Consider the following 22,195-nt stretch of genomic DNA (forward strand, 5'->3'; position numbering starts at 1 on the left):
AAAAGAAAAGGAGCAATTTCTAACACTAAAGCGATTGTTTACTAGTTGGAATGGCAAAGGGTGTCAGCACTTCAAGAGGGAGAAAAGAAAAGAGATTTGCAAGATAATATAAAATACAGCAAGCACACCTTTGTATGTATGTTATTTAAGTATGAAAATATTTTTAGCATATTATGTTAAACATTCTTTCTTATTTATATTCCCGTTACCTAAAAGACTTGCTACTCCACGCTAGCTCCGTTACGTAAGGCATGTTAGCGCTAGTCTGACGCGGGCGGTGTCAGTTTGGTTTTGCACGCATTGGAAGTCTCTGTCATGGTACAATCTCCAACAGGTGCCAGTGCCAAGCTCCCCTCCCCTCCTCCTGCGCCGATTCCCGCCTCAGGACAACTCAGTAGGCAACCCACCCCCCTTCCTCTGGGTTTTGTTTTGGAGAAAAGTGTTCTGGAGAACCTCTAGCTTTGATAGCACCTTATCTCAAAGTAATGAACATGGGTATGATGATTACATGTGCAAATGTACAAAATCATTAACTCTACAAAGATACATCATTCCAAAATTACAGAAAATTTTAAAGCATGCATTTAATTTTTGTTTTTGAAAGGGTTGCTGAATGCTTCCCCTGAAAAAGGTGGCTGTTCTCAAAATCAGCAACTGCTGGTGAGGATTTCTTGGCACGTTTGTGACCAGCATGTTATTGCTGCATCTTCCTGATAATCTCAGCAGACACGGGGGGATGGAAATTGATTGTGTGGTGCCGCAGGCCCTGAGCTGTCTTGTAACTCTTTCCGCAGCGACACTTGAATGGTTTGCGTACGCGGATTTGTGTTCTGTGGCCATTCTTGGCATGGTACTTGATACCATTCACATTCTGTGAGCGAGAAGGGAAAACGTTACTGGTCAAAGCGTCAGGGAATGGCTGAGCTTCCACTTAAAAACTGGTTAATGTCACAGGCAACATCATACAAACAGCTCGGAACTCCCGCCGGGTGTTGTGCTTTCAAGATACGAGATGGGACAAGAAGGAGAACAATCAGTGTGTTTTTAACATACCAAACTTACCTGCCTGCCTGATTCTGACTTCTGTCTCACTGAATCATCACAGAATGGTTTGGGTTCGAAGGGATCTTAAAGACCATCCAGTTTCATCCCCCTGCCACGGGCAGGGACACCTTCCACTAGACCAGGTTGCTCCAAGCCCCTGTGTCCAGCCTGGCCTTGAACACTGCCAGGGATGGGGCAGCCACAGCTTCTCTGGGCAACCTGTGCCAGCACCTCAGCACCCTCACAGGGAAGAACTTCTTCCTTACATCTAACCTAAATCTCTCCTCTTTCAGTTTAAAGCCATAGAATCTCCCTTGTCCTGTCCCTATATGCCCTTGTAAAAAGCTCCTCTCCAGATTTCTTATAGGCCACCTTTAAGTACTGGGAGCTGCTCTAAGATCTCCCCTGAGCCTTTTCTTCTCCAGGCTGAACAAGCCGAATTCTCAGCCTGTCTCCAAAGGAGAGGTGCTTCAGCCCTCTGATCATCATCTCCTAATGTACTTTCCAAAAATACACCATTTAATGGCCTCATACATGGATATTCTTTTGCCTTCCTGACATTTTTTTCCTATAGCACTGACAAATGTTATTCAGAGGTTCATTTACAAGCAAACAAAGAATTGGCACGAAGACTCAAGTCACACTTCTTCAAAAAGCTGCAGCTCCCCCCATGGTGTATTTTTTCCGTTCTGTGTCATTGTTTCGAGATATGTCTTTAGGCACCAGCAACTTCTGATAGTTTGCACATTGTCTCCAAAGAATTAACTGCAGGGAAAACTCAGCCCAAAGAGTTACACAGGGCACTCAGAAAATAATCCAGAGAAGCCATCTGTAAATAGCTATTGTTTGGGAATATTCTACAGCTACAACCAGAGAACTGATCTCCACTGGTTTGAGGAGAAAGAGCAAGAGAAGGCACCACAACACACTGATGCATGGGCAAGGTCAGCAAACAGGCAACACCTTCTGCTACATTAATCAGAAACCTTACTAACACATAAACCAAAATCACAGCCCTGTCCTCCTCTACACCTATTTCTGGCCAAAATGGAGGAAGCTGTTGCGCTCTCAGCAACTGTTGTGATACTGCTTGATGTAGGATTTGCCTTCCTGCAGTCTCTCTTACTGCTTCCACTAAAAGGCTGGATTTTTAGATAAAAAAGGCAAAAAACCTCTCGTTAGAGCTTCTCCTAGGAAGAAACCAAATATGCCCAAGACAATTTGTGACAAAAAGATACAGCTCCAGGGCCCTATTGTGTCCCCTCTAAAGTTTCTAAATACATATCTCAGGGTTTTTTAAACTATTAAAAAAAAGTGCTAAAATTAATTAACAGCCTGGGTATGAATTAACCCACTAAGTTAAGTGTTAGGGAGTTTGTCTTTGCTGAACCACTGCCTGGTGTTACACATAATAAAAAGCCCCCTTGGCTCTTTAAGCAACAAGTCTGGTTTTGTCAATGCACAGCTTACAGTGAGCACAAACTCCAGGTTGGAGCTCACAGCAATTACACACGTTGGACAATCTGGTTTGCAACACAATGGAAAAAGGAAAAGCCTTCAATAAACGGAACAGAGCCACAACTCCCAAGACTTCAGAAGACTCCGTATACATCAGAAAGCAAACCCCAGCAAGGCACAAGTCTGACATCTTCAATACCACCCTCTTGCCAATGTGTCCCTTTCTCCTCCCCTGCTTTCTAATCCAATTAATTCCAAGTCAGAACATCAACTAAGTCCCACTCCTCAGAGGAGGTCCCCCTCTGTGCTGCCCTCCATGGCCCTGGTCTAACCACAGCTCACACCAGCGAGCAAAAGCAGTGTAAGACACTTGGAGCTCCCACTGGACAAGCAGGGAGGACTGTAATGGCAAGGGAAACCAGCCCGTCTCCCAGAGAGCTGCAGTGTTCTCATCTTACCGTGTAAAATACAAGTCCTTAGTTACTGCACATTAACTGTGCCCCAGCAGCAATGTATTTTAATCTTTAAGCAAAACCAGGTCCCTGCTTTCAATCACAAAGTTGAGCGTGGTACTGTTCTCATCAACAGCTCACCATGCCCAGTGCAGTCTGTACCGCAAAATGGCATTTTAGGGCAGCCTGGGTGCCCAGAGAGGCTGATTTGTGGAAATCCTTTAGAAAGAAAAGCTTAGCCTACAATATCCACCCTGGAAAAAGGGCATAGTGCAAGACTGCAAGTGACTGCTCTGCCCACATACTCATGTTTCTCTTCTCTAGAGAATCCAGGCACAATCCAGTCAATTCAATTTCTTAAAGTTGCAAACCCAGCCCCCAAATTGTTCTTTACACCCTTAAAAATACTCTCAAACAGCTGTCATCTGAGATATGGGAGACGAGAATCTTCAGTCTCCAATACAAAGCAGACACACACATACAAGCCTTCAGTGCTGGTTACTTCTGGGTGAAGAGTACTCAGAGAAGGTCAAATGCTGTACCACCAAGACAGACAAGAGCACATCAAAGCTACAAATCATCCTCAAGAGCAGTCAAGTGAGTTCCCAGCAAGTAACTTGAGATCCCGAGGCAGCTTTGAGATGGTTTTGCACATAGTTACAGCCTTCAGCACCCGCAGGACTGCCTGGGTGAGGGGGCCAGAATGCCAGTGGATGGGCATGAGGACTGTCATAAGATGTCTGTCAACATCTTAAGTACTGTTAAGGAGGACCTGTGCCTTCAAAGGAGAGAAAATCCTGGGGTGACCTGTTAAACTTTTGCTAGTGCAGTGGAATTTGAAAAGCAAAACTATCCCCGAACCCTATAGATATATTGGAAACTACAGAAACCCATCTAGACTTTAATTTTCATAAGAAATCAATTTAAGATACTTCTAAACTAGTATCAATTTAAATCAGATGATACCCTAAATCTCAAATCACAGATATCCTACTGTTCCATGCCAATGGTACTCTTTCTCCTCAGCCAGCTTTTTTTAATGAGCTGCTCAGCCTCAAGTACACCATGTGCTTTGGTGAAGGGGGAAAAGTACTTTCAGGCAGAAAAATTTAAGGAAATGCTAAACCAGAAACCTACATGGAATGAATTGGGCCATGGAAGGTTTGAGGAGCTAGTATAACATGAAACTGGATCTGCACTCCTGGCTAGAAGAAAACTGTTGTTAGAATTACAGTCAACTCTTTAGCACTTTTTCCACTGCTGTAATGTAAACACTTTGTTGTATGTCTGGGCTGAGTTTGTTGAGGTATGGCAAAAGCCACTGCCAAACTCATACATCACTTTTATTGCTCCGGTTACTTAGGTTGCTCATTACTTACTCTCACAAACAATTGAGGAAGAAGATGGCAGTGCAGAAGGGCACTCTCAAATCTTGAACAGGAGGAACCAATTATTAACCTGGGACCAGATCAGGACGGGACAGAGAAGTTCAGACTGGCAGTACCTGGTTTCATGGACGCACGGGCACTTGCTGCGCAGGGCCCCTTGCACTGCAGTAGTCATGAAGCCACTACACTGCGGAGAGCTTGCCGCCCCCTGCAAGGGGGAAAAGATGCCAAGGATGGTTTGGGAGGATTTCTTGGTTTAGACTTCAACACTCATATATGTTTTTGTATCTGCTGGCTCTTCCTCCTGAAGTTTTCTTTCTGAGTCCAGTTCCTTTTTGCTCAACTTGCAAGCTCTGGCTTGCTCCTTTCTTTCAATCAAATTCCCTTCTTTTTCCTCTCACATCAATGTCCTCCCTCCCTAAGCTCTGCTGAGTCTCACTGCTCTTAGATCAGCCTTCCTGGAGTTTGCCCCACCTGACCGGCACAGGACCCTCATCCCACTGCCTGCCACAAAGACAAGCCCAATGCCTCAACGCCTCTGCATTCTTAGATAGAAGGTGCCATTTCTCCTCTTGCCATGGCCTAAAAGCAGTCGTGCACATAAGCTCCATCTTGGATGCACGGAAATCTATTGCTCTTTTATTATTTTATTTGCACAAACTAGAAAAATTATGACAGGTATTTTTTTTTTATTAATGTATCTGTCCATTTCGTATCAAACTTCAGTTGCTCTTTGAAAGAAGTTAACATACATCATATACACACTTTGAATGTTCTTCTCCAGAGCTAGAGACCAACTGGCACACATAGGTGTCACTGAATAAAAGGAAAACTAACTGCCATGTTCATAAATCTGTACTTTAGCCTGGTGAGTGTACTCCATGGAAACAAGTACAAGACATTTGGGGCCCTTTGAATTATGTAGATGATTTTCTAAAAATCAAATTTAAGGCATTAAATACAAATCATATTAAGAAAAAAAAAATCCACAAATGGCAACTATAAAATATTTACATTTGTTCTCTAGGTCAGTAACCATAATTAGAGAAGAAGAAAGAAAGCTTCAGGTATTAGTTCAAAGGCTTCTGTTTTAAGCTTCCAGAAGTCAGTGTGCTCCTGCTTCATTTTGCTGTTTCTGACGATCCCACAAACACATTTACATATCATTTAAAAAAAGTTGGGTTTTTTACCCCCAGAACCTTCAGCTCCTCAAGAAAACCTATGCCGTGCTATAAAGAGTAACAATATGTATTGTAAGAAAGCAATTCTATTTCTTCAAAAAATAAAGTTCCCAAAGAACTAGATGTTTATGACTCACTTCTACTGCATTGCCTATGGGAAAGCATCAAGAGATAGCAGCTGGGCAGGAGGCCAGTAGGGTCTTCTGATACTCATCTGGGCTTGTTCTTGTTACAGTTTCCATTGTCTGCCCCAGCCCATTCCTTGGGCGTATTTGTTGTTCTCATTCTTGTCTTATTTACCTTTCCGTAATGACTTTTCAGTGCAGAGGCCATCTTTTATCCTTGTACATTGTTTGCAAAAAGGAGCCCCATCCCTACTGGGTCCTTTAAGCAGTACTGTAATACAAATAACATCTCTAAAAATAACACTTCTGCTTCTTAAACGTACGTCACCTAAGGCCAGACAAAAGAAAACTGTGTATATCCTCCTTTCCTCCTTGCTCCCTGAAGGAATGCATCCTTTCTCAGCCGTAAAGTGAGCCTGGCAATTACTGTATGTGCATGTCCGTGTTCCTGTTTGGAGCACTGTAATTGTTTTACAGCCCTGACTGTGATTATCCAGTACCCACCACAAAATCCCAATGCTTTGATCACAGGACTCCCTACCCGGACTCCACAAATAATTCACCAGAGGAGGGGGTTAAGCAGAAGGACGATGAAGAGGAAACCAGAAACACAGCTGACACAAAGCTAAAAGGAAGGAAACAAAGATAAAAATGTAAAAAGAAAAAAATCAGGTAGAAAAGAAAAAAGGGAGGAAACAGAGCCCACAGAAAAGAGAAATGAGGGGAGGCAGAGTTTAAGGAAATGTGTTTTCCTATCTGGACTAAACAGAGGTGAGTCTCTTAGAAAAATGTCGTACTTTTTTTTATTTGCTGCTGCTCTCTGTCTGTCAGCCTCTCTATGGGTCATTAATTTGTCCCCTGTCCAACTGTTCTAACATTAATAGTGTACAAGATACTTAGACAGTCCTCATGCATTTGAGATGAAGGTAGTGAGATAGCAGAAGCAGGCAGAAACAGCTTGCTTATTTGGGCAATAAAAAGACAGAGGGCTGGCAGTCAAACAGAGAACAGACAGGATATAGCAAATTACAGGGTTCTCCTTCCAGCCTCTGCCATTAAGTGAATGTTTTCTGCAACGCATAGATGCCCTGTGGGCACTGTGACTTCTAACAATCACCATGGCTTGTTTGCTTCCTGAGCTAGGGATTTAGCTTTTATACTATACCCTTCATCTGGCACATCTTCTGCCACACACGAGAGAAGTATTAATCTTAAATAATGTGTGTATAACTGCAAACTAACACTTGCAAATTGTCTGAAAGCATCTTTCCCTCTGCCCTGCCCCTAGAGATGGCATTCAGTTTTTCCTGTCACTAAAGAGAGGAATAACCATGACATAGTTCAGGCTCATGTCTGCAAAAAAGACTTGTATGTCACTAAGAAATAAGCAAGCACACTGCTTATTTGCTCATGTTTTAAGAAAGTATTGTCAGTATTAACTGATCTGTGTAGGAACCTGAGTCTTGATTTGCTGTACAGGAGCTGCCACAGTCCTGAACAGCTGCAGCATCACTGAAGCACGTTTTTATCCTCTACACTGTTTCATGCACAGTTTATTCATTCTTGTCACAACTGTTTTATCTCGAATATTACTGGTATTCCTATATGTCTCTTTCATATTTCTGTTCTCTTTTAAGTCCCTACTTGTCAGTTATTTAAAGGAGAAGCCATAAAGTAAAACTAATATAAACCCAACTCAACCCCCACTGCCTTTTCTAGGGTATAGGTCAGTGGTTGAACTTTCCAGTAGTTCCTGCAAAAACTTCAGAAAATGAGCTAGAAGAACTGTGCCAACACATTATTTCTGTTCCCAAATGTCAATGGCTGTAGAATACCATACTGAAGTCCAAGCTGTTCAATAGTTTCATCTGTCTCTGCAGTGGTTCACGTGAAGCAATACTACTGTCCTCACAACAGCTCAACATGTCCTATTCTGGCCAGCTCAAGATTCAAAGTTAAAGATGTTTCACTCCCATAAACAGAAAAAAATTTCTCATGTTGGAGAGTAATTAAACAAAGGGGGAGGAGAACTGTTTCCCAGCATGTCACGCAGAGGGATGGATGCAAGCCCTGAACGTGAGGCAGCTCTGCAGACACAGGGCTTGGACCCGGGACACAGTAACGATGGAATTTCTCTGAGGCTCTGTCTTCCCAAGGTGACCTCTGACTTGCAAAACATTAACCACCACCTTCTGCACATCACCTTTACCAGGAAAAGTACCCTGGGCACAGCCTCACTAAAGGAGAGACAACATCTCTAGCAGTTAAGCAGAAGAAATTAATTCTGGCACTGATGGGCAGAAGCTCTTTATTTAGTGTCTGTGAAAGAGACCCCAGAGATTATTTCACTGGTAGTACCTCCTGCATTCTGCAGTTAACGTGTCTAACTAATAGCAAGCTAGTTAAAATGTTAAAAGCAAGACAGTCACTATATATAATGTCTCTTGACATTATATACAGGGATACAGAAGGCCACACATCCTTTGTAAAACTGGTATTTTGGCTGTGCTTGAGAGGAAACCAATAAATAAGTACTCTGCTAAAATACCACAAACATGAATGTGAAAATTCTATCAAACAAGAAAGGTACAAAGAGATTTTAGAGGCTTTCCCCCCCTCCTCACTACACCAGCAGGAAATAAGGTAGGTCTGCACTACTGCTTACCTTATATCTTTTTTTACATCCAGGAACAGGACAGGCAAAAGGTTTCTCATCCCCTCCATTCATGCACATAGAACTAAGGATAGCTTCAGAGCTGATAGCACTTTCTGTAGTCCAGGACTCATCACTGTCTGATTCTTCATAGTCTACTTCCTCTTCATCATATTCACTACCTAGAAAAGTACAGTAGTGAGATAAAACAAGAATAAATAAGAGCACAGCAAGATAACACATTCTGCATTTATTACATCAGTTACAATGACTTGTAATTTCCCCACTTCTGTCTTTGCTGGAAGACAGTTATTTTTAATTTTATAAACCTATCTTTCTTATAGCTATTTATTCCTTCATAAAGACACCACTGGTTCTTTTTCTAATAACCAGGACGGGCATTATTAATATATTGTCATAAACTGTTAACTGCATGGCACAGGAAGTTCAAAGGACTGATTTTAAAATGCAGTTTCATTCCTCCTCGAACACCAGGATCCTTCTGCCTTTCCCAGTGCCTGAACAGAATATGTGGTTTCCCCCCCTGCAATTAAAGCTAATTTTAAGGCTTTTCTTTATGCAATACGACACTGAAGAGCGTAATTCTACAGATCATAAACAGTGTAAAATAATATGTTGACAAGTCCTAATGCATTTACTAGCCCTTTGGAATTAATAGGAATTATAGCACAACATTAATAAGAATTATATTGTAGCAATTATAGTTGTGAAATTCATTCCCTCAGGTGTGGGGATAAATTGCATTGTGTGGCTGCCCTGAACAGACCGCATTATGTTCCAGATATGCTACGACAGCCATTTGAGCAGCTGGTGCTGAGTTTATTTATTATTTTTAATTGCAATAACTATTAATGAAATCCTCTGAAGAAGTTAAACATGAAACAAGAGAAATTAGGAAAGCAGAATTCCAACTATAAAAATGCCGTTTTAAATAAATAATAATTTAAAAAAGAAGCCGGGGAGGGAAGAGCCCCAGCTGATTAAAAAGAAAATATATGCACAGAGGGAGGGAGAGGGAAAGCTGAGAGAAACTTCTGTGGTGTCAGCAGGAGGTGGTGCTGTGTTTCCCCTCCCCTTCCCGTTCCCAGCTCTGCTAAATTTTATCCTTTCTGCTGAAAGCTGATTTGGCTTCGAGTGCTGGAATAGCTCCAGTTATTAAAGACAGTTAAGTGACACTTGCATGGCTCTATTTGCTTCCCTCATATGCCCTTTAAATGCATGCCTCCAGGCAGCTCTACACGCCGAGAAGAAAATGCAGACAGATGCCTTGTGGCACTTTAAAAAAGGAAACATCCCGACCTCACAGAGAAAACCCATGCTGCAACGTACAGTGGGGTCTTTGGGTTTTTTTCCTTCTGGTGAAGCTAAATACACACCTATGGTCTCAATTTTTAGCCCTTTGGATTTACCCTCCCCCAGTACTCTCATTCAGGCTCGGCACCTCTCCACCATTGAGTAGAAACGCATGTCAACTGGTAGCTGCAAGTATTCAGGGCTTGTGAGCTTTTATCAGACACTGTAAGTTTGCTTACAGATGTCAGGCTATCCACGTTTCTTTCCTGTGGTTTCCATCCATACAGGGTGGTGTGCAGATGAGGAAAGATGGATGGTTTCTCACCATCAACAATGGTCGACATGTGCACACTCGCACATGCTCTGCAGCACATCTGCAGAACTCTGCCTTGCCGACTGTGCCTCCACATCCCGCACCCAATGAGTGAAAGCCAAAGAAAGCATTATTGAACTCTTAAAAGATTCCTGAACTCTAGGAACAGTTAACCTAAAATGAAGTTAAGAGTTGTTATAGTTTAATTAACTAATAAAAAAATGGAGGCAAAACCACAACTCTGCTTCTACGATTTCCTGCCCTTGATTGTATCTTGATGGAAAAAATTCCTCAAGCTGTTCCTTTCAAACTTTCTAGCTCAGTAGGGTTTTCTTAAGCAAATGCAACAGAAAACCCTATTGTAAATACACGTATGCACTCCTAGGATAAGAAAATATACATCAATTCTAAACACCGACACCAACGATTTCTGCCATTGTAATCACCCCCTTATAAGCCCCCTTCAGAGGGGGATGATTTCCTCTCTAATAGGATTTTGTCTGCCTAAAGAAAACATCACGTGAGACTGTATGACATCCACTAAAGGTATCACTACTTTTAGTGGTAACAAGGAGCATGCTTTTATAAAGCAACAATCAGAGCTCTGTAAAACGTAATATGCAATATAGTATATAAGGGAAAAGATACACAGTACAGTGCGACAATGAAACAAACACTGCAGTGATACATTTCCATAGATTTTCCTGTACATCCTTTGAATTTTTCAAATAACTATGTATAATAAGACCCAATTCTATAACAACTTTTGCGTGTACTTTACTTGCAGGTAGACTCACTGAAGGGGAGAAACAGCAGAGACCAAAACACATGTGTAAGTATCTGTGAGGTCAGACAAGCCTCATAGTTTTCTTTCAATTAGCCTACCTGCGCAAAAATACAAGATTTTGTCTACTGTAGTCAAAAGAGTTGTTACAACAGTATAAGCAAATGCTCCATTGTCTTAAATTTCTGAATCCAGACTTGTCACTACAGATTTTATATATGATGAGCTTTTTCAAGCATGAGTAGACATATAAAATGTATTTCTTCTTGCACAAAATGGTAATACTAATGGTGCCAAGTACCTGAAAGGCACATTAATTTATACAAAGCTGGAACTGCAGTCTACCACTGTTCTTATCTGACAGCAGTTTATCTGTCTAAATGTAGTTAAGAGGGTCCTGGTGTAAACAAAATGTAAAAAACCTCAATATCTTCTGGAAAAAAAATTAGCAATAAATATCTATCCTTTCAGTAACTATGTTGTTTCAGTTGTCACAGAAAAACAACACTGATTTAGTCAGGCTTTTAAATGATTCCGCCTCAGAATTTAATTTCCTCAGTTGTCAGTGTCTAAGAGCAGCAACCCATGTGGTGCCTCACTGATTGCATGCAACACATCAGAGTGGGGGGGAACCAAAAAGCACAACACACAGGTTGGCGCTGCCATAATAAACAGCCCCTGGACGAGGTATTTAATTAAGCACTTTGAGGCTGAGGACCCTGGCTCTGTGGCGCGGTTCCCACGCCGAGCAGGAGCCCCTGGCCGTCAGCACACATCAGGTGTGCAAACTGCAACCCGAGGCACCGGCTGCCGCGGGCTCCTTCGGGCAGCTTGCCAGGGCACCAGCAGTGCACCGAAGGGGAAGCACACAGCAGCGTGATTTGATCAAGATGCAGCTTGCTTTTTCTGGTTCATTTAACCTTGGTTGGTGTTTCACAATAATAACTGTAAATATTCACTTTTTAAAAGGAAAAATAAAAATTAAGCACCTTTGCATCTAATCTACAGCCTGTTCCAGGGAGTAACAACTGCGTGACTTGGAGAAGTAGTTGCAATAACTCTGAAGAGAGCTCCAAGGGAGCTGGCTCACTGATCTCTGCCTGGACGTTGCCATGCACATGGAAAACAGGATGCTCTGCTGGGGCACGCTGCCCTTCTGGGGGACTGAGTGGAGCCAGTCCTTGTAGCACGTGTGCTAATGGCTTTACCATTTCTTGTAATGCTTGGAAGGCTTCCCCCCATCAGTACTCAAAGGAAAAATATCAGAATTAGGATTCAGAAGTCTGAATAGCAAAAAAAAAAAAAAAATTCCACTGAACTCTACAACACACATTTCTCTAAGATGGAAGTGTCTAAATATCTGGAGGGGAAAGGCTGATAGAGAAGCACATGCTTTCAGCAAGACAGTGTACAAATACACAGTATTATTACTGTAACTGAATACTAGTTCTACAATAGCAAGAAAAATGCCTTCTCCACCTCTCTGCTCTGCCAGTGGTCTTTCTGAGGCTCCTTGCTAGCTTGTTGCTTTGTACCATATCCAGTTTCATCATCTGGCTTTCATTCAGAGACCCTACATAGTTCTACCTCAGCCTAACCTAAACCCACTGCTTTATTATCCAAATGACTCAGTAACATCTTCCTAACACTGCTCCCGCCCTCGCCTACAATATTCCCTCAGTCCTGGCCCACAAAACCATTTCCCCTCTCTTCACTCCAGAGGCCTTGCCAAAAAGCTCACTTCATCTGTGGTGCCCCCAGCAGCATAAAACATGAAACAAATCAAAACAGGGGCAAGGAAAGAATGCTAGTTTTTTGGTTTTGTTTTCCTGGAATTTTCCATGCTAACTTAACACTACTGCTCCTCAAAGAGGAGCTGGACTCCACTGACGGAGCATGGACTTGAGGTGGACACCAGCAGGCAAACCTTGCACAGTATGCCACATCAGAGTCAGGTATTACTGGCAATTACTAGTTATGAAACATACAGGGTCACAGAGTATTCTGGCAAGTTATTTCTCTCTTAATTTTTATGCAGCATTTAAACACAACCCATCACAAAGGAGAGAGCTGTCTGCATCACAGCAGTTTATTTGCCAAAAGTAAACACATGCACGAAAAGGGATTATGATTACTGCCCATGTGCTAAGCCTTTGTAGTGTGATGAAAAGCAAAGTTGCACCATGAAGACTTGCTCCGACTCTTCTTCCAGTCAGTTTTGCTATCAAAATCAGCAAGAATATCACTTAAACCTCCAGCAAAGATCGCTCCTCTTGAATGCCCATCTACTATTTTTTCTTTTTCCAGTAGATAAAGTCAGTAAATAAATCAGAAACATTTTGCAGAGTTAAACATCTGACAATCTGGCATTGACAACATCCCAGCTACACTGCTGAAAATCTGGAGCCTTATCTTTTACGTTTCTGGGGATTATTCACTATTCACACCACTGAAGCCAAGATAAATTCTGTCTTTTGCGTGAGTGAATTAATTCCACCATGAGATTTACACAAAGGATTTTTTCCTTCAACCAGCAGGTGCATATCACTTGTAGTTATGTCTTGAAATATAAAAAAGACCAAGCCGACTAAACCCAGCACAATCTGTGTGTGTCATTGCAATAAATCTGATCTATCTTGACCTCTGACCAAGAACATTACAAGTTCTTCCTTTCTCCTCCCATGAAGAAAAACAAACCCGAAACATCCTTGCCAATTATTTTTGTGACCAGAAAGCATACATTAAGTATACAATGAATAACTACGAGTAAATAGCTTACTGCAGTGGGAACCAACATTGCTAGTGTCACTGAAAGTTCATGGTAATTCCAATGATCTCTCTCATAAATTCAGCATCACACTTTGTCCCGTGTGGGACTTGCAGTTTGAATTTCACAGAAGCAGTTTCGTGAGAGCACTGTTGTTAAGAAGCCTGCATTCCCATGTACCGTGACAGCTTCTCTGTGCACAGTCTCCTCCACGCTCACCATCAGAGGAAATGTTCACACAGCTGATACTCATTGCTGATCTAAAGACATATCAAGTCATTCAAAATAAAATATTCTTCCTTTATATAAAGCACAGGAAATAAAAAACAGTTAAATACCATGCATCATGGCTGCTATGCAAGTCTTCAGTCTAGAAGCTGTATCAGGACTCTTTCATGGCTGCAAGGTGGTACAGGCGGCACAATGCATTGGCTCTGCAAACTCAGGCAATAAATTTCATCTGCTTGGTCATCCAAACAGACTAAGCCGGGGTTTCTCCTTTGCTTGCTTGCTTGTTTTGGGTATTGGGGCAGAAGAGGACTCAAGAAGACAGAAAGTGGTTTTCAGCCTTTGTAGTAGGTCCACTCAGATTAATTTATTGTATTTTCAAAAATACTTTTATCATTCATGTCTGGAGAGAGGATTTAAACAAATATGTAATACAACTGAAGAATACCCAGTGTACTACAGACACTTGTATTTTAGATTACAAATGCCATTCTAGAGTTTGGATTAAGCTCCTCCATAAACCAAGCACTAGGTGCAACACGGTTCTTCAGCCAACAGGCTCAAGCACATGCAGTATGAAGTTTTCTCTCTCACCCCAGTAAAGATCTTTGAGCCTCATTCCTGGGAGAGGAGAGGCAAAACTGTTTGCAAAGCCAACTACATGCTTGGCAGCTCTACTGTCGCTCGAGGGAGCTGCTTGAGATGGTTATGGTTTGTCAAATGGGCACTTGCCAAGGCTGGCAGAGACCTCCATCCCTCTGCATGATCACAAAAGAGCCATCAAAATAGCAATTACAACTCATTACTGACTTGGCCTTGCACTGAGCGGAGCAGTGGGTCCCGCGGGCTGTGTGGTCTGTGGCAGTCGCTGCTGGGCTGCTTGCACACACGCTCATGCCAGGAGCATGTCCCTCATCTTGCACTTCAGCTGTTGCTGCTGCCAGCATCCTACTCTTCCTCACGACACTAGTCAGAGCAGGATTTGGCCAGAAAAATGTCTTCTGGAGAAACCACCCTCCCTTCCAGTCCTCTCCTAGCCCAGATCAAGTATCAAGTGCTAAATAACAAGCTGTTTAGGAACTATTACTACTTAGAAGCACTAATTTTCTATTGTTTCTGGCTGAAGCAAGGCTCAGTTAGCAAGTAAGCACCAAGAGAATTTAAAAATGCACCTCATGCAATAAGGTTAATATAGATTCAAAGAGCAATAGTTTTTTTTTAACATTATTTTTATTCACAAGGTAGTTAAAAGCACTAGAGAAGTTAGACAGAAAAACATTTTTTCTTGGGTTTTTGCATCATTGGAAGAGTAGCTTTCAGCCAATACGGTCTGCTATACTGAAGAGAGGAAGCATTTAAAAGCAAGCAAGGATGTAGGTAGATGTTTCTGGACATCCTCTACCCACTCTCAGAGTTTCCACAGAAATGGCAACCGTAACTTCCACAGTCCTAGAGACAGTCTGAAAAGATAACTTTCTGGAGTTATTTTGGAGGGTGGTACCTCAAACAGGATGAATCCACAAGTAACCTTGCACCCAACCCATGGATGGGTACATAGTTTTATACTTGGTGTTCTAAATGTAACAGTACATAGGTCGAGTCAACATTTCAAATCACTTTTCGTTTTCATTTTAATGCTCAGTGTAAGCTCATGCTGAATTTTAAGTGACTGAAAATGTATTCAATTACAAGATTTGAATCCACTTTGAAAAGCATGCAAACACTGCAGATCCTATAGGTAAAACACAGAACCAAATATACCATATTTTGGTATGGAATGATTTCGGATGAACTAGCCTATATGGGAAACCACCCTAAAATCCTGGAGGTAAAACTAAAATGATAAAGGTACAAAATAAACCTAAATGTTTTTATTTAAAGTACTATTAGTATGACATAATTACTGTAAGTAAAATTTGAAACTATTTACACACGAGATCTGCTCACCATTTTGGGTTACAAGAGAAACGGAACTAATAATACTGAGGTTAAAAAAGAAACAGTCCTCCAGAGCCAATACAGAGGCTGATGGAACAGCCAGGCTCTATCTGGCCTTAGGATCCATTGTTTGCCATTTTCTATCTTGATCTATCTGTATCTTGATCTCGGTATATCAAATAATACTCTAAAATGAAACCACAAAAAATCCCACTCTAGAGATTATAAATGCACTAAAAGGAACTTGCACACCTATATATGCAGATACATTACAAAGTACTGAGAGTATAAATGTTTGCAAATAAAACATGCATGTAATAAGCTAAATAAGAAAAAAAAATAATCAAAAATTCCACTTCCAATTCCTTGTGAAACAGCAACTAATCACAAAAACATGCATGTAAAGAACTGACCCTGGAAAAAAACAGTCAACTGATACCATGGCATATGTTCTGTAGAACAGGACTTTCTGAGAAGGCTGCAGAGGTGCTAAAGCAAATTGTTATAATGTCACTGCACAATGTGCCGTTGAGGTTTTATGGTCACACTGCGCCAATAGTCTCGGGAAGTTATTTTGCATTCTTACATAAACTTTTTTTCCCAATCCTGTTTTCCACAAAAAAGGGCTTTCAATAATGTACAAATTTCTGTTTATACACAGTACAGGAAAAACACGATAAACCCAAGAACACAATCTCTACTTTAAACTTATTTTAAAACACGATTTCTACAACTTCATGTAAACAAGAATAAGCTGTTAAACGCTCCCCCCAAAAGAGCATAACCTTCCTGTAATTAAATGGCCATGTTTTACATGGCTTTTTTTTTTAAATAATGAAAATAAAAAAAGTAAATAAATAAATCAAACCAGCAGACCCCTCCCAACTTGAGGCTTAACCTGCAAATTAACGTAATGCTAATAAAACCCATGCCAGCTGGAATCCTTTCTTTCTCTGGTTTTGGCATGAGCAGCAAGAACAGGTATATGTTTGAAGAAAAACAAAGTAGGACATTTTCCACCTTTAGTCACAGGATGTTAATTGAACTCTGGCAAACGTTTAAAGATATTCTCAAAATGTTCAAGAAAGAATTAAAACCAGTTGGGGCTAAGAAACAATCCATCCTTCCTCCCCCCTCTTCTCCCCCCAGACATCTGTTCCAAACTTATACTCCAAAAACCACAGCGAAGAACAGTCATAATTAACGTTATTTTGGCTTTTTAGTTGCTAGGCCTGCATTCTGAAGTTAGAAATAGAAAAATACAAGTTCAGGGCACTATTACTGTACTTAAGGACTCTCCTGATGCACATAACAAAAAGGCAGCTTTTCTTTTCTTTCCCCCTTTTTTCATAAAAGAGAAGAAAAAAAATAGAAACCGTATCAGGAAACAGTTTCATGTTTAAGATAAAGGACTACAATAAAAAGTACCTACATAAATGAACTAGAGTTTATGAAGCTATGAAAATACATTTGAGACATGGTTTATAACATCGGGTTAAACATGCTTTACAGCTGTACAAAAGCTATTCAGCCACTTACAGTACAGGCCATAAAACTGCTAATGCACACAGTCCTTACCCACCCTGACTTCCGTGTGCTTTGCCTTCATCCCTGCACAACCCCAGCAAGGATGTACCGAGCTACGACCAGGCTCCCATCCAAGGAATTGCTATCACTGTGCCCGCAGCACTCACTACATGAGAAGGGCCACTAATTTCAGTGGGATTCAGCTACATGGAGATTTCCAAGATGCTCCTAGGCTGGACCTCAGACCTGACGTGTGATGGGGCTGAATCATGCCAAGGGGATCCTACAGCAGGCTGTCCGTGGACGATCAAGGCGTGGCAGAGTTGCAGAGATCCGGGGCAGCTCAGAGCTCTTCCAGCAGCTTTAGGCTGAGGGAATTTCATGTTTATGAGCCCCAGGAGGGTTACAAACCCCTGACCAGCGATGAGGGAGGCAATGGCAGATTCTCTACTTCATTGCACTTAAGGGTGTGAGGATTTATTTTTGCATGAAAAGATACTAAGGCTTCTCTCTACCTGCTTTTAAGTGCTCTGACCATCTATATTTAAAAAACTCCTTCAGTATAATTTGAAAGACAGCCTCAATGACAATACTCAGTATTACTTGCAAGGACTAAAATGCCTATTGATTACTGAGCCAGAATCAAGGACTTTCTCATCCTGCCTACACAAAGTATTTACAGAAAACATGTTTTTTAAGTTAATCCTACTCCATTTTTCTGAGAAAGAAACACATTTTTAGCACCCAGGCACAAGAACACATTCAGTGGGGAGTTGTGACTCCTCTCTCTTTTTTTAAAAACAAAGCTTCTGATAAAATAAAATCCGCACTGTGCCTGGTATGCTGTCACAAAGCTTTCTTTGAGGCTATCACTGTTCCAATCAGGTATACAGAATGTATGTTAGCAGGTGCGAGTTGTTCGAGATGATATATCACTGGGCTGAAGTTGAAATGAAAATACTTCTCAAGTTGCTTTTTCCACTGCTCCTTGGCTTCTTGTATCCTTTGGCATTAGAGGCAGAAGTGCTGAGAAACTGCCATGAATGATGCTGTCTGACTATATATGGCAAAACCTTACAAGAGGGAGCCTATGCTAGCGTGGACAAAGCACCAGCCTTCATCTTCAGCAAGAAGTAGGGTTGTGTCTTTCACTTGCCAGGCCACAAATGTTAAAAAGACAAGGGAATATGTAATTTTGGGGGTCAACAAACATTTCACAGCCTTCAGCTCTCTTGGTAATACGTAAGAGCTACAAACAACTATCTTTTTCCTGTAATTTTACATTATTTTGATGATTGTGTACTGGCTAACATCAACTCACAATACACCATTTCCCCTGTGAAATAAACCTCTCTGTGTTTTAAGTCATCAAGTGTGAAATGGTACATTAGTCTTTGCTTTTTTCTGCTTCTGATTTGCTTTGGCTACAATGCAAGGAAAACTCAAACATTTGCTTAAGTTTCACCATTTTCAGCACACTGAAGCACTGGCCTAAGTATGGGGTTTTTTTTCTGCTGGACACTGTAAAACCTCTTTGAAAACCCTAACTGCCTTCAGGATGAAGACATACACCACTATATAGCTAGAGTGATGTTTTTCAGTCCTCAAGGCACTACAATGGTACAAATAAATCCTGTTCAATCTTGCAGTGTAATATTTATATATAGATATGCTTATATATGTGCATATCCATACACACAATTTAAATAAGCACCTAGAAGTTCCAAGTGCCCAACTACAGTTTCCAACTTTCTAAAACACATTTGTGCTTCTGGTTAGTAATTTTCAAGATAATTAGCAGATTATTTATAAAGCTAAACAGTAAAAAAATATAATAAAGAAATCCTTTGACCAACTGGCCCTCGCAGTGTAAACACACAAACATGAATGCTGTCATTGTTACCAGCACCACTGAAGTTCTTTTTGACTGTCACACTATTCCTACATTAAAGCAGGTATTATTCCACACACTGTGAAAGGCAGGCACAATGTGCCTGCTACAAAATGTCTCATTTTTAAACATGTGGAGGAAGAAAGGTCCATATCCAGCGGGTAAACTTCTATGCTAAAAAAACTCTATCACAAATTAACCCAGAGATAATCCTTACTTTAAGCTTATGGTACATTTTCCGTTCTCCTCCCTGTTAAAAAGGGTTTGCCAGGTTAGACTACTACGAAGGGGATTATAAAACAGCTCCTGCGCTTGGAAGTACTTTAAATCTACAAGCCATGTTTCTATTGCTGCTTTGTAGCTCAAACCCCAAAACTAGTGATGATTTTATGAGTTGCTATAGTCTAGACAACTCGGTTACTTTTCAATGAAATTGCTCCTTGGGGAGAGTACTGTGAAAATTCCCATTCAATTAATTACAGGTATGTGCAATTAAAATACAATTCTACAGCACAGTAGCTTTACAATTGCCGGTGCAATTTACGTCTGTATCAAACAAGAATGCTCTGAAGGGGCTGGGAAGACAAAGTACAACAAACAGGAGGTTACACGTAAAGTTACCTGCAGTGAGTGAGATGAGATAAATAAGATGCAGTGTCAAATTTGTGATGTGCCTTCTTCTCTGGCAAGATTCAGAGTCCTATTGGAAAGCACAAAATCTAACAACTGAGTCAACTGTCCCAGAATGTAGCTGTACAGCAAACGGGGCTCAACATATTTTTACTGCCAAGTTAAGGAGCAAATGCGAAATTTAACAGAATTATAAGGGAAATGCACCCACAAAGCAGGAAAAGAAGGAAAACAGAAAATGTAGAGGAAAGCCATGAGAAGAATTGTGATTAAAAAAAAAAAGCCTTAGTGTATTTTCCCCTCATAGCACAGCCCTATTTTCCCCCAACAGCTATTTTTACCTCAATCTTCCTTTCCTTATAAATGTCCTTTTAACTTTAAAAGTAATTTCAACTGTTTTAGCACTACTTTACAATAATTTCATTTTTGAATATAGTATGGACCTTTTTGCCTTAGGTTTTAAGTTAAGTTTAGGATGAACCTAAAAGAAGGACTAAGCAGAGGCGGTTACCATGGTATGTGTCCTTGTGAAAACCATAGAAAAGGTTAATAACAGGAGAATCCCTATCATTTTCCCCCATATTTACAAGGTTATAGTCTTGGATCAGTGGGAACCTCAAGACTCAGGAAAAGCAAGATGCTCACGAGTTGTGTTGGCTTGTCTAGCACAGCCCTGCAGAAATACTCCAAGATCTGTACTACAAAGCTACAGGACTTTTAAAGAACCGTCGTCACATTACTGGGGCCCTGTGCTCAGAATTCCATGAAAAACTAATCAAGAAAACAGGAGCAACAGGAGTTACAGCAGTCTGCTGGTGGTCCCTCAGCAGAAGAGACCTCCAGCTGCTTCGGAACATCAAGATACAGTTACTTCCATTCAATGTAGGTGTACTTGAAAATCACTGAGCCACCAATTAGTGCAGGTTTGACTAAAATAATGACCTCATGGTAATCTCAAGCTGTTTGATCTGGGGCTGTAAGTTAATAACTATTACTTGCCATGCAGTCACACCCAAGATATGACAATAGCACTGTTACTGTGCATGCAACACAAGGACATCTCTGTTCCACAGATCCTCCAAGATAAGTTTCAGAATGTTCTGAGAATGTAATTCTTTGGTTCATTTTTGTCAATGAGTAACCGATATAATGCATACTCTAGCTTCTCTAAGGATCCTGGACACCACCTGAGAGCAGATGACTTCTAGAAAAAAAGAGATCAACTTCTGAAGCACTTAGCCAAGCACAGTGATGAGCACTTAAGCATTTTTCACTCTGGAAAAAAGAGCTGAATGCGTACAAGTTTAAAGCCTGGCTCCCGAGGAAAAGAATGTGGCATATAGTACTGAAAACAACATCTTTTAGCTGTTGCTGGGAACAAATCCCACCTGTGTTTAGAAAACCCCTACAGGAAATAATTGCACTTTTACTTATTATTTTTCATTGTTATTGGAAACCTCCTACTACAGCTTTATTCCTTAAGGCAAAAACTAGAAACTACCACAGATTATACTTATTATTCATGCTCAGTCACGACCTCAGCCAAAAGCTCATGTTAAAATCTCATACCAGTCTAAGCACACACATATATTATAGTTGTCATCTGTTGATCAACTGTTTTGCACAATGGCACTCATTATTTTTTTAATTATTATTTATGTATTTTTTACAAGAACACCCATAAGACTCCATTAGAATAGGTGCCTCAGACTGCTGAATGCTGGGCAAACATATGTACATATTAATTAGCGTGCAGGATTAATATAGGCCCCCAAACCTGTAATTAGATGGGACCATTCTGGCTCCAGAAATTATAAAGAAAGTTCTCTTTCATCATCTGCACTGAAATGTGAACTCCTGGCACTGGTGAAATCCCTCAAAGGCAAGTTTTGCCACAGACCACAATACAGTTGCCTCAAGATATTTTATCATAGATTTTATCGTACCTTGCAGGCCTGAAGTATGAAATGCATTCAGACAAACTTTCATTATGTTGGAGAACTGATTTTGGTCTTCATTTTGTTAAGCATGGCTTAGTTATTTGCCCATACTGTTTATACAAGAGTGGGTTTATGTATCTAATTTTTAATATAAACACAGCATACAAGTTCTTCAGTCTCTGAACAGGCAATTAAGCAAGTAGAAAATTCTGTCAATCTGAACAACTAATGAGATGGTTCCTCAGACATCTGAAATGCATTTTTTCAAGCTGCAGTAGAACTTGCTAGACACCCCGTAAGTCAAACACACAAAAATGTAGCACACTCAGCCCACTTCTCAGCAATGATTTAATACAAGAGCCCTGGGATTCGATCTCATATTTCTACTTTTCATTATTTTTTCAATTACATCTCCATGACACTATGCTGCTTTAACATAAGGTGTAATAATTAAACCTGAGCATTAACAATATGGTAATGCAGGTGAAGAGTTTTTGAAGTGAACGGCTAAAGTTAGGCTTTTGTGCCTACATAAATTCTTGAACTTGCAACTCTGCAAGAG

At 40.8% G+C, this 22,195-nt stretch overlaps 1 protein-coding gene across 1 annotated transcript in view; it reads right to left on the reverse strand.

The window, feature by feature from the left end:
* Positions 1–308: 308 nt before the first annotated feature.
* Positions 309–22,195, reverse strand: part of JAZF1 (JAZF zinc finger 1) — a gene marked incomplete at its 5' end in the record, with an annotated part of 86,273 nt that continues 64,386 nt past the window's right edge. Inside the window, 2 exons of the mRNA XM_010009852.1 lie at positions 309–871; positions 8,314–8,483. Of these exons, the coding sequence (XP_010008154.1) occupies positions 695–871; positions 8,314–8,483 (347 nt within the window). The remainder of the gene's footprint in view (positions 872–8,313; positions 8,484–22,195) is intronic.

The sequence above is a fragment of the Nestor notabilis genome, unplaced genomic scaffold (assembly GCF_000696875.1).
Source record: "Nestor notabilis isolate BGI_N333 unplaced genomic scaffold, ASM69687v1 scaffold260, whole genome shotgun sequence".
NCBI classification, from domain to species: Eukaryota; Metazoa; Chordata; class Aves; order Psittaciformes; family Psittacidae; genus Nestor; species Nestor notabilis.